The sequence below is a fragment of the Delphinus delphis genome, chromosome 5 (genome assembly GCF_949987515.2).
Source record: "Delphinus delphis chromosome 5, mDelDel1.2, whole genome shotgun sequence".
Classification (NCBI taxonomy): domain Eukaryota; kingdom Metazoa; phylum Chordata; class Mammalia; order Artiodactyla; family Delphinidae; genus Delphinus; species Delphinus delphis.
Window position 1 is genome coordinate 112,658,669 of NC_082687.1, and position 14,031 is coordinate 112,672,699.

The 14,031-nt window shown below is 37.2% G+C and overlaps 1 protein-coding gene across 12 annotated transcripts in view; it reads right to left on the bottom strand.

Annotated features, from left to right (window-relative positions):
- Positions 1–14,031, bottom strand: part of CAMK2D (calcium/calmodulin dependent protein kinase II delta) — a 274,602-nt gene that overhangs the window by 145,014 nt on the left and 115,557 nt on the right. For all 12 annotated transcript variants that reach the window (XM_060012914.2, XM_060012913.2, XM_060012915.2 and 9 more), the window contains exon 4: positions 2,559–2,613. In XM_060012914.2, the coding sequence (XP_059868897.1) occupies positions 2,559–2,613 (55 nt within the window). The remainder of the gene's footprint in view (positions 1–2,558; positions 2,614–14,031) is intronic.

The window sequence follows — 14,031 nt, forward strand, 5'->3', positions numbered from 1 at the left end:
ATAAATTACCCAATCTGAACAAAAGAAATAAAATAAATTTTTTAAAAATTGAACAGAGGGGCTTCCCTGGTGGTGCAGTGGTTGAGAGTCCGCCTGCCGATGCAGGGGACATGGGTTCGTGCCCCGGTCCGGGAAGATCCCACATGCCGCGGAGCGGCTGGGCCCATGAGCCATGGCCGCTGGGCCTGCGCATCTGGAGCCTGTGCTCCGCAACGGGAGAGGCCACAACAGTGAGAGGCCCGCGTACCGGGGGGAAAAAAAAAAAATTGAACAGAGTCTCAGGGACTTATGCGACTATAACAAAAGATCTAGCATTCATGTCATCAGGGTTCCAGAAGGAGAAGAGAAAGTGAGGCTGAAAAAGCAATCAAAGAAACAATGTCTAAAAATCTCCTAAGTTTGGCATAAATCTATATACTCAAGAGATTAAGTGAATATCAAATAAGATAAACTCTAAGAAATTCAAGGCAAGACACACACCATAGTCAAACTTCTAAAAACTATAGACAAAGGTACATTTTTTAAAGCAGCCAGAGAGAAATAATACCTTATCTTTAGGGGATAAGCAACTAGAATGATAGAAGATTTCTTATGAAAAACAAAAGAATCCAGAAGGAATTGGCCCAACATTGAAAGAAAATTACCGTTAACCTAGTTTTATATCTAGCAAAAATATCCTTCTCAAATGAAGAGGAAATAAAGACAGTCTCAGAAAAGGAAAACAGAATCTGTTGCTAGCACATCTATACTCTAAACGAATAGCTACAGGAAATTCTTAAAGAAAGGAAATAATAAAAGAAGGAATGCTGGAACATCAAGAAAAAACAACAGTAAAAGTGAAAATATGAGCTTTGAGAAAGACTTGAAAAGAAGAACTAGTGCAACTTGGAGTGTTGCCAACCTACAGCCACATGAACAAGCCATGAATGGAATGTGACTGTGGAAAGAACCTTGTGCAGTAGGACTGTGCGTATCCAGAGATTTAGTGTCTATTCTCTAGCAAGTATGTGGAACACCAATATGGCAGACATGTTTGGTTGCCTATCCAACAGGCAAGACTTCCCTTCCTGCTACAGATTGAATATATGATTGGTCAAAGCCAATTGCTGTAATTCTATCCCCTTTACTACTACTTGGTTCAGACATGTGCATGAGAAGCAATTCTAAACAATAATTCATTATCAGCTATCTTCTGAGGGACTGCTAGGAAAGGTTTTCCCTATACATAAAAATATATGCAATGGGATTAATCTTTCCTTTTCTTCTGCCTTTGGAAGTCACTGTGATACCTGAAAATGAGGCAGCAAACTTGAGAACATTAAGGGGAACCTGAGGGTGAGGACAAACCCACATACTACAAAGAACACAGAGAAAGATGGAATGAACTTGGTTTCTTAATGACATCATTGGAGGGCTGAATTAACCAAACTTAGTACTAACCTGTCATTAGACACATTTTACATGAAATAATAATTTTTTTCTTATCTATTCCCCAAATATCACATTAAATACTACAGAGAAGTCCATCATATGAATGTACTGTATTTATGCAACTGATTCCATTATTGGATTTATAAGTTGGTTTTCTTTTTTTTCCCACTATAAAGGACAATGCAATAAACAGCTTTCAGTATAAACTTTATCTGAATTTAGGGTAATACTTTCTCTGTACTTTGTTCTGAGAAGGAAAATTACTAAGTTAAATGAAATGGACATTTTTGATATGGAGTATCAATTTGATTTTCAGAAAGTGTGTTCTTATTTAACCCCTAGCAGCAATGTGTATGGCCTGTCTCACTATACCCCATCCAGCCAGAGGGGATGCTGTGGACTGCTCCCCAAGAGCACTGTTTTCCCTTCATTCTTATTGATAGAAGCTTGGTTTATAAATCCTGATTAGTCTAAGTCAATCTTGATGACTCCATTCTCCCTGCCAGTGATTGGCGAGGGGTAGGCATGTGACCTAGCCCTGGCCAATGAGATGAAAAATGGGAGGCTTACTAGGTGAATTTTTCACTCTTAAAAAAAAGAGAGAGAGAGACAATGTCTTCCACTATAAATTACCATGTCTCCATGTAATAATTTGAACCATGCCAGTGTGAGAACAAAGCCAGTGAGCTGGGGTAAAAGATGGGAGTCTGGTGATGTTGTTGAACCCCTGAATTAACCAACCTCAAGGGTTCTTGAGCCTTCTTTTTATATACGATAATAGGTTACAAACACTTCAAAAAAATTCAATGGAAAATTATGCTTATGTATAATCAGCCATCTTTGTACCCCAAGGTAAAACTGAGAACTACTTATGATATCACAATGAACAATCCCAAAGGAAACAGACTCATAACTGTTTCCCTTATGAAGATTAACTTAAATTTTAAATAAACACTGCTGAGCATTCGCCTCATTTCAAAAGAATTAGAGTTGAATGTAATTTGAAGAACATTTAAAAATATTATAGGGTCATTCATTTGGACTGTAACTTGGAGAAAAATCACCCTTAATTCAAGATCTTCAAATAGACAGCAAAAATAAACAAACACAAAGTATGTTGTACTTACAAATCAAACACCAAGTAATGGAAGCCCTCTTCCGATATGCTGTCGTGAAGTCGCACTAAAACAAAAGGAAAAAGAGAAGAAAGTCTGTGTTATATGTATGCCAACAATCAACATTGAGCCAAGACTTTTAATAGGCGTCTGTCTCCTAAATTAAAATGTTAGCAACACTATTTTAGTTTCTGATGAGTCAGCATCCTTTATGGCAAGGCTTCGGTTCAGACAGACCCAAGGTTTAAGTTCTGGTTCTGATAATTATTAACTGTGTGATCTTAAGCAAATTAATTAACTTGTAATGATAACAGTTCTTATATTTTATAAAACGGTTGAGAATATTAAATAAAACAATACAAGTAAAATAAGTCGCGTATTGCCACGTGAAAACTAAATAAAAGTCAATAATTGCTTTATCTCCATATGTCCAAAGTTACCAGGCTCCAGCAATTCTTCCACTGACAGTCTCTTCCTTGTCATTCCCTTTGCTAATATCCTAGTCCAGGTCTTAAGAGTCTAGTAAATGGACTCCATGCCTCTTCCTCTCCCTTTTATCTGGGAAACTTCTATATAGCACTCTCCAGCCAGCCGAAACAGTTTTTATTATGCTATCTCTAAGAGAAAGTCACCAAAATCTATTTACCAAATTATCAGCCAAAAACGTACAGCTAGAACTTTTTTTTTTTTTTTGCGGTACGCGGGCCCCTCACTGCTGTGGCCTCTCCCGTTACGGAGCACAGGCTCCGGACGCGCAGGCTCAGAGGCCATGGCTCACGGGCCCAGCCGCTCCGCGGCATGTGGGATCTTCCCGGACCGGGGCACGAACCCGTGTCCCCTGCATCGGCAGGCGGACTCTCAACCACTGCGCCACCTGGGAAGCCCACTTTTAATAAACTAGAACTTTTAATAAAATAATCTAGAACTTTTAATAAAATAATCTACTTTAATAGATTTAGTATTAAGCATATGAACACTACTTTAGATTTTCCAGTGAGCTAAACGTTCAGTGATAACTAGCCCAAACCAAAGTTTCTCTCTTCTGAATTTAAAGCACTCACTGTTTACTGCAAAATAACCACACGTGTAAAACTCACTTACTTTTTTTTCCTGCTATTTATTTTTGCCTAAGCCCCCTGACTCCCTTAGATGGTAAACTTCCTAAGTATCCAATCACTTACGGGGCCTTGGCCTTCACTGGGAGCAACGGAGGCCAAGAAAAGCAACAAACTCATAGGACACAAATGCTTTTGAAAAGTCACCAAAAAAGGATCATGATTTCTACTACGACCAGTCCTTAGTACTTACCCCATGCAGTGATGACCATCAATATGGAAAATGTGGATTCAAAAGAACACTTAGATGGTCACACAAGCTACTATAATCCACAAAGGGAGTTTGTAGTACCCATGACATTCCCAAGGTCACAGACATAATAGAATGTCCATTCTTTACAATCCAATTCCATCCCCTTCAGATGTCATCCTTGGCTCACTATTAAAATCTTTTCTGAATTCCTCTCCAGAAATTTCTCCTAAGTAGAGAAAGAGAGGCTTTTGCTTCACCTATAATTATGGATTATCATTTGTAAAATGTAAGTTTTCTGTTACCATGAACATGAGAAGGGGGCCCATGATGCAGGCATCTGGGAGTGTGGCCACTGCAGCTCAGTCTGAGCTCCTCTATTTGTCTCTAGAGCACACGGAATGTAAACGCTGCAGCATCCCTTTCCTTATCTTATTTGTTTCTCATAGTGTCACCTTTGAATTATGGATGCAGCCTATTTTACTCTTATTAACGAACTCTAATACCTGTCCTTTCTTCAGGACACAGAGTTTCTTTCTCATCAACACTATCAAACAGGAACCATATTTCCTAAGTCTTTGCATCCCTCACAGAGACTTGGCAAATAGTAGACAGTCTTTCATAAAATTGGTTTTGAGCATTTACTATACCAGGTGCTAGGCATTCTCCCCACTTTTTAGACAAACATTTTCATCAAAGCTCAGTATACTTATATATGTCTGAAACAAAAGGATTGCTATGCAAATAATTCTCCTGTAACTTTAATTGTGTGAAGGGTATTCTTCAATTTGCCAGTATCAGAGATCACATGCTTCATCCATAAATTCAGAGTGACACTAAAGATGAGAGGGAGACTGCTGTGTGCTTACACTGCAGTCATGAGTTTAACTTGCCTGCTACCTTTGCTTAAACTTATGCCACCAAAGAAAATCAAAAGTTTAGCTCAATGATGAGTCTTCTGCTCAGTCATTCAGCACAGTAAGGAAAGCCAGATCATGGGTGATAACTCACTGGCTTTCTTATATGACACAGACTCACAAATATCTCATTGAGCAGCTGTAACACAACCTGTGTTTAAATGAGTTCAGATAATGGTATGGCTACTTGAAGAACTCAGACAGTTACTCTGTGAAAATAAGGTGGATTTCCATGCTATCAAAGTTAAAATGAAAAGCAAAAATCACAACGTGAGCTGGAGGAAGTGACCACTTTTTTCTCACATTGTCTCAAGGTAAAATCTTCAATTGGAGATGAGATCTCAGGTTTTCAGATCAGAGTTATAGAGCTAAACAGAGGTGGATATTTCAGGTACAAGTGGAGAAGCAGTACTAATTTCTGGTTATATCTGAAATAAAGTTTTCTTAGTCTGACTACCACTACCTTATTAATACTTGGAATTAATCATCATTTGGAAGTAAGTTATTTTTTGAACAAGTCAAGAGTTGCTCAAGCCTGATAATCAAACACATACATTGTTTGGTGTCAAAACCAGTTTCACAACAGCATTTTGTCAGCAAGTACATGATAATGGTTAAAGATAAAAACCGCCTGACCAAGTTCAATCCTTTTGCAACACACCATTCTAAAATAATCTCCACTATTTCTAACCAGCCATTTGACCAGGTAAGATTAATTCTGAATAAATTTTGTTATGATACAGTGGAAAAAAACTAGCATCATCTTTACTTGGGATAAATACGTACACATTTTCAAAAACCTAAACAGTGTAACAGTTATCTAGGATAAACATTTAAATTCTAAGACATTAAGTATGCGATTTATAATGGGGAAAAAGGTGCTTCTGAGGCTAAAATATTTCCAAAGTTTAGCTGACCCAAGGCCTAATCCTTTTCCTCTCTCTCTTGAATGACAGAGTTAGTATAAATCCCTAAAACTAAACATAGTAGGGCAATGCTGCCAGTGTTATCATAATACTAACAGTAATTCATACAGAACAGATTGTATTGCATCCTCTAATCACTGGTTCTCAGCTCTAAGCAATACTCCTGGTTAGAAATGAGGTAGATTTTGCATTTTTAGTTGGCTATGTTGCAAAGGATTGAGGTAGTTGGGTTTGATTCACATACTGGGATGCAAATATGGCAGCATTTAAGTCAGATACTTTTTATATTCTCATCAGCAGTTAATTATATTTCACAGCTAGAGCAAGCATTAGCCAAGTTAGGCCATGCAATGTGTCAAGCCTTCACAAAAGAGGGATGCCAAAGTTGAGTTCATTTGTTAACTTAAAATATATATATATATATATATATATATATATTTACTAGTTTCAGACATTATAACAATCAAATGGCAACACTCTAGAGAGAAATTTCACCTCAACCATTACTCCTGGCTCTTTTGTGACAAACCTGGTCATTTCTGGAGAGAAAACTTTTCAGATAGTAAACAAAGAAGCACTGAAAACCAAACTCAAAATAAAACTAACATTTCTAGAAAACTGAAGGTAAACCTGTATAGATGCTCTGTTTTCCTTAACCTCTATTTCTTATAACATGAGTAATACATTTAATAAAGCAACACCATTTAAAAAATCTCCCCAGTATAAAAATACTAATTTAGGGGCTTCCCTGGTGGCGCAGTGGTTGGGAGTCCGCCTGCCGATGCAGGGGACACAGGTTCCTGCCCCGGTCCGGGAGGGATCCCACATGCTGCGGAGCGGCTGGGCCCGTGAGCCATGGCCGCTGAGCCTGTGCGTCCGGAGCCTGTGCTCCGCAACAGGAGAGGCCACAACAGTGAGAGGCCCGCGTACCGCAAAAAAAAAAATAATAATAATTTAGGTTGTGTGTATTTGAAAAATATATGCACTCTATTTCTTTGAAATATGAAGCCATGCATATATAGTTTATTTTATTTTAAATTAAGTATTAAGATAAGCAGATAAAGATATATAGATATTTCTTTTGTTGTTATTGTCAAAGTCGGTAGTATTATAGCATTTATATTTTGATTTTCTTAACTTGTCTTAACAAGAAACTTTTAAAATTTGGGCATAAAAAGTTTGGAAATTTGACTTAGCTGTCTAAGGCAAACTGATCAGACACAGAAACTACAGTTTGTTCTAATTTTAGATATTTGAACACAGAAATTTCTGAAGTTGCATAAGAGATACATATTTTGACAATATACTGAGCGATATGACCCATTAATAAATACCAAATAAGCCACTATCCACTACTGAAAAATGAAAATAACTTTAGTACCAGAAATCAAAAAATTGTTTCAATAAAATTTCAAATATTTTTTCTGAAGTGACAGGAAAATCTTTGTAAACTTAATATTAACATTAAATTATATTTAAAAGCAATTCATTGCTAATATGAAAAAGTTATTAAAGTTAAGAACTTTCTGAAAAAAGCAAACATAATTATTACATGAAAATTCAGTGGGAAATGCCACCCATTTTAAAACTATTTTTAAAATACACAAAAAAAGCCACTGGAACACAAGATCAATCATGAAAGTCAAAGCATATCAACTCAGCTGACCATGATCTCCATCCTTATTCTCAAATTATCACCTCATTTCCTGAAGCTAATCCTAAATCCAGTTTAGATTAGCTTCAATATCTACAGTATCAGGTTAGTAACAGGGCTGACTAGAAGAAATCACAATGTCTTCTAACAGTCCAGATCTATTTACAAGCTCATATTATTCAAAGGAGCTTCTGGCTGGTCAAAATATCTATTACTTGGGAGAATTACAACCTGGGAAGATGGTAAAAGTGAGGAGAAATGACTAATAACTGCAAACTATATGGCCACCATATAGTTTGACACTGATCACATGACACCAAAAGAACATGAGAGAACAATCAATTCTTTTGCATGAAAGTCATAAATGACTAAATATAGAATTTCAGAGATGTTTAATGAAATAGACAAGTAAATGGATAGTTCTTTTAATAGCCTTTCCTGCTCATTTTTTTTTCCTGCTCGTTTTTAATAAAATTATATATGTGACAGGAAATGACAGACTTATTACTAAACCAAGTAATATCTAGAAATAGTCTTTGTTTTCTTTGAAAAATCATTTGAGATTACCTTTTTGCACATTTTCACTTCTTGGAAAAGTTAGTAATCATTTCAAGTTTCCTTTATTTAAAAAAGTTTTCCTCTTTCAATTCTGCATCAATATCATTTATTTTATATATTTGAATAAGTGATTCCAACTTTCTTCATTTTTCTCTTCTTACCATATCTTTCTGCTATTCCATCTTCTAATACTTATATAAATCTAATCAGAGATTACTCATAGATATCCTTAAACAATAGGAATATGAGGAAAGGAAGAGAAGCAATTGTCATCAGATGACTTGCATATTAAAGAAATCTCTAGATGGTGCACTTTCACACTGTACTTTAATTATAAGGACCTAACAGAGCTTTGAGCTAATACCGTCCTTCTGTTGAGTTTATACAAAATGCACACACCTATATACTATGTATTAAATGTGTAAGAGTGTCTGGTGAAGTAGACAAAAAATGGCCATTTGTAATTCCTCTGCTCTTACCTGAATAGCACCACTATAATACCCACTGTCGATTCCAGTACCATTTTACCACTCTGCCTGCTATAATCTGGGTCAAAAAGAAAAGCCCTATTGCTGCTAATTGCCCACCAGGCTGCTCTGGTGGCTCCATATTTAACCAGCAAGAAACCAACACATTAAATGATTAAAGTAGTACAGTATTTAACTATATTTTAAGATTAATCAAAAGCTATGTTATTTATGATAAACTAGGACTATCACACAGAAGGAGTCTGTATCATGCCAAAGAATGGACCAGATAAGGATTTTTTTTTAAGTGCAAATCAAGGCAGTATTGAAAATAAGAATAAAATATACTGAAGTGCATTTCATATTTCAGGTAACCACTAAAGCTTTGGGAAACTTCTGTTTGAGTTTTATACATATATAGAGCACACTTTAAAAAAAAAAAAAACTACAGATCACAGAAAAATGCTTGATAAGCACTGGGTCCCATGATTCTATAAGAGGATCCTATAAGATCCTTTCCAACTCTAAGTTTCTACATTTCTCTATTTCTGGATGATTATAGCTAATAAAAAGTATGGGAAATAAACAATACATTCATTACCAATACAAGGTTGAATATAATCCCCTACATTTAAGACTTTTCCTTCTTCAACATTCCAACACATTTAAATTTAAAACATACTTCATTTTATTTTGGATCTGTTTTTAACAAACAACTAGAGAGAAAACTTAAAATGTTTATCTTGACAAATTAAAAATAAGTCCTTTTCAAAAATGTACTGGGCAGATGCATTGCTTTTCTGACAACAGCCCTGGAGAACAGAATAAATAGAAAACTTATTAGATCATCCTCTCTTTGCAACTTACTACCATATTATCTTAACACTTGCAACTGCATTTTCCCTAGAGATACACCAGCCCAAATGCTCTCATCTTTCAAACCCCTTTCTGAAAATTCATTTCTTGCATAAAGTATTTTTCCAAACTTGATTCACTCCATAAGCAGGAACTAGGTGAGTTTAAAATTCTACTAAAATGTTTTAAAAATGCAATGTAAAACTGTATTCGTATTATGTTTTCTCAATATTTTTCAATAACTATTTTTATACTGAAAGTACTTAAAGATATCACTCTATTTCCTCTGGATAATATACACAAACATGAAGCACATGAAAAAGAACATACTCTAATCTTAGGCTCAAAATCGAGGAAAAACATAAAAGTTATTTATGAACTTATTCATGAGTTGGATACCACTGGAATAATAAAGGATATTAATATATATAGCTACAGGCACTGGTATACTAGTCAGTGCCAGTAAGCACAAGGTACCTGGTAATATGACTTTGGTTAAGCCCTCAATGGAACAGTTAGTTCACCTAGGTCAATGATTCTTCTTTTAAAGTAAAGAATAATTGCCCGTTTATCATGAAATCAAGGAAGTTATAATGAGTGCCAGACATCTCAAACATCTGGTGCATTTGCTTGCCTCATAGACGTCTCAAAGCAAACAAGCCCAAAGAACTCAGTCTTCTCCCTAAATCCTGCTCTATCCAGTGTCTTTCATATCTTTCCAGTTGGTCAGGATAAAAAACCTCAGTGTAATTTTGACTCTTTTCTCTGATGCTGAAAATCCAATCTGATAGCAAGTCCTTCAAAATACATAAGGAAAAAAATTTTTCTAGGTTTCTACCCTGCCCCTCATTCTCCTTTTACCACAGCGGCCAGAATAATCCTGTTAAGACTAAAATCTGATTATTGCCCTTTTGCTCAGAGCCCTCCAATGGCTCTCCAACTGCCTCTGAGTAAAAGCCAAAATCCTATTCATGGCCTACGAGGTCCCACAAAGTCCATCTCCGTCCCCACCATTTATCTGCCTGGCGTCTCCTACAACCACTCTTCCCCTGGCTCACTGCACTCCATCCACACTGGCCTCTTTGCTGCTTTTGGAGAAAGAACTGGGGGCAAACTCCTGCCTCAGTCTTTGCACTTGCTGTCTCCTCTGCCTGGAACTCTTTTTCCCCAGCTATGGTTCACTGCCTCATCTCTTTCAAGTCCCTGCTCAGCTTTTCACCTGTTTTTGTAAATAAAAGTTTTACTGGAACACAGCCATGTCAGTTTGTTGATATATTAACGATGGCACTTTCAAGCTAGCACTGCAGTGTTTAGTAGCTGCAACAAAGACCCTACTGCCATGAAAATGAAAATATTTACTATTTGGCCCTTTACAGAAAAAGTCTGCTGACCCCCGGAGTAGAAGAAAAAATTGTTGAAAGAAAGAAGACAGCTTGTGAGAGGCCAGGATGTGACACAATCTACATGACTAATTAAAGCCATCGACAGTGATGGTTAGAAGTGGGGAAGGAGAGAACATAGTAAGTCAGCTCTTATATAACAGAATAAATGAGTAGGTGTACCAAGACAATGGTGGGAAACTGTGGCCCTGAGTAGTAAAGGATGCTGTAATCTGAGAAAATGTGTTCAAAGATGGGGTGGTGGAAATATGGAGGTGTGGGGCACTGAGGGAGGAGGTATTAACAGTGGTTATGTAAAAGTAGTGAAGAACAAGAAAACACCTGTGCACCACCAGGTTCAGGGTTATGTGGAGGACAGAGAAAACAGCCAGCACTGTCCAGTGCTATAGCACACTCAAGAGAAAGCCAGACTGCAGTTAGCACAAGAAGAAATGAACATTGAGAGACCACTGGGAGAACAGAGGGCACTCTGCAGAGATTATGACATAAGATTTGTTATTTTATAAATAACGGGAAAGGGAAAACTAATAACAGGTGCTAAAAGTTGGCAATTTTCTCACAGTTTAGATATTAACCCAGTAGTTAATCAAACGTTGAAGATGTTCTCTTTGATAGATTTTCACATTTAGTTTTCTTTTCTAGAAGAGACATTTTTAAATACATTAATTTTTTTTTTTTTTTTTTTTGCAGTACGCGGGTCTCTCACTGTTGTGGCCTCTCCCATTGCGGAGCACAGGCTCCAGACGCGCAGGCCCAGCGGCCATGGCTCACGGGCCCAGCTGCTCTGCGACATGTGGGATCTTCCCAGACGGGGGCATGAACCCGCGTCCCCTGCATCGGCAGGCAGACTCTCAACCACTGCGCCACCAGGGAAGCCCTAAATACATTAATTTTTAAAGACCAAATTTAAGCAGTATGAGTTTCTGTCATTTTATTACTATCATACTCCTAGAGGGTTCTAAATCCTATTTAAAATATTTATGCATATGTCCTGTATTTATAGCACCTAAATTCCTTACAGGACAATAGTTAATCTGATTTGATTCTTTCATATCATAACAATTTTAATATCTTCTTGCTCAGTTTTAATTAAGTTTTCTTCCTGGTTCTTGTTTTCCAGATAGGAATGCTGGAAAAAATGAATGAAGAAGATACATCTTTAAATTTGCTCTCAATGAAAACTACATGGCATTAATTCATTTTATTTTTTTTGATGGAAACTGATTCTGCCATCTCTACTCCTAAGCAAAATATTATGTCAAACTGACCTTTCATCCTGAACAAAAAATATTAATATATTCTTTAAATACATTTCAGATTTATTGGTAAATATTTTTACCTCTGTAATCTTGACCGAAGTCTTCAGTCAGAGACTCTAAGCCAATGGGATACATGTTTAAGGAGCTTTACAAATGTTCTACCTAAGATTTTCAGGAAACAAAGTGCTTGGTAGAGGGGAGTAGTTCATTTCTTCGGTTATTCAGCTGATTTTCCTGAGTGCTACATGCTGGGGATATAACTGTCAACAGGTCAGTGGTGATCCGGCCCTCATACAGTTTTCAGTCTTTGGGACAAAATCATCTTGCTAATTTTGTGACTCTTAATTCTACATGATCAGAGTCCCAGCTAAAGCATATCCCAATAGTTACATTTTATGGTCATCTCACTAACCACAGCTATGGGAGCATATGAACGTGTTACTATGTGGCAAACACATCTAAACAGGCCATTGGCTCTAACTAAATGCACTATAAAATGTCTTCATCTATATGGGGCTACTAAACCAGCAGTCGTTACCCACTGACCAACCGATTTCATCAAACGTATTTCCCTGATTTTTCTTTTTTCCTGAATTGGCTTGCTATTGAGAAAATTTAACAAGTCATTCAACCTAAAAGATACATTTCCTAGTAAACATTAACATCCCCTGTGACTTACCAAATCCATAGCCACAAGGCAGCCATCATTTCAAATTGCAAATCTGATTATATCACCCTTGCCCAGCTTAAAATTCTTCAATGGCTTCCTATTGATTTGATATTAAGGAGCAAACTCCTTGACATGACCCACGTATCATATAATTTATCACCCAAACTGGGACACTGTGAGAGTGAAAGAGGGTGATTAATGGTCACACCAATAAACCAGGACGGCCCTGGAAAACAGGTTAGCCTGGCCACCCACCCAGAAGGCTCTCTCCCTCTTCAACTTCCCTCCCTCTTTGCCTCTAGCAACAGAGGTCCTCTTTGAGACTTGGTACTAGTTCCCTCCCATAACAAGCCATTGTTAATACTGTTGCTTGGCATCCTCTTTCCTCCTCTCCAGGTTAACCCTCATCTATCCTTCAGAATGTATTGGGTTGGCCAAAAAGTTCATTCGTGTTTTTCCATACAAACAAACTTTTTGACCAACCCAGTATTTTCAGCATCACCTCCATCAGGGAAGCCCCCTCTGGCTCCCAAATAAGCTCTCATAGCACTGCCCAACTCTCCTTCATAGAGCTGGTCACACTTGCAATGATGTCTTTGTGTGATCATTTGACTAACATCGTCTTTCCTGCTGAACAGATTCCCTCAGATGACTACAGTCATATGCCCCTAGGAAATACTTTCATAGCATCAGACACTTCTGTTAAGAATACATATATACTCCAACCTGAGAAAACCATAATTCAAAAAGAGTCATGTACCACAATGTTCATTGCAGCTCTATTTACAATAGCCAGGACATGGAAGCAACATAAGTGTCCACTGACAGATGAATGCATAAAGAAGATGTGGCACATATATACAATGGAATATTACTCAGCCATAAAAAGAAATGAAATGGAGTTATTTGTAGTGAGGTGGATGGACCTAGAGTCTGTCATACAGACTGAAGTAAGTCAGAAAGAGAAAAACAAATACCATATGCTAACACATTAAAAAAAAATGGTTATGAAGAACCTAGGGGCAGGACAGGAATAGAGATGCAGATGTAGAGAATGGACTTGAGGACATGGGGAGAGGGAAGGGTAATGTGGGATGAAGTGAGAGAGTGTCATGGACTTATATATACTACCAAATGTAAAATAGCTAGCTAGTGGGAAGCAGCTGCACAGCACAGGGAGATCAGCTCGGTGCTCTGTGACCACCTAGAGGGGTGGGATAGGGAGGGTGGGAGGGAGACACAAGAGGGAGGGGATATGGGGATATATGTATATGTATAGATGATTCACTTTGTTATAAAGCAGAAACTAACACACCATTGTAAAGCAATTATACTCCAATAAAGATGCTAAAAAAAAAAAAGAATATATATATACTCCAAATAGACAAAAGGACAAATACATGTCCCTTCAATATCATAATAGGACATTGTCTAACTGGCTCACCTAAGGATTTTCTAATTCTCTAGGATAGTA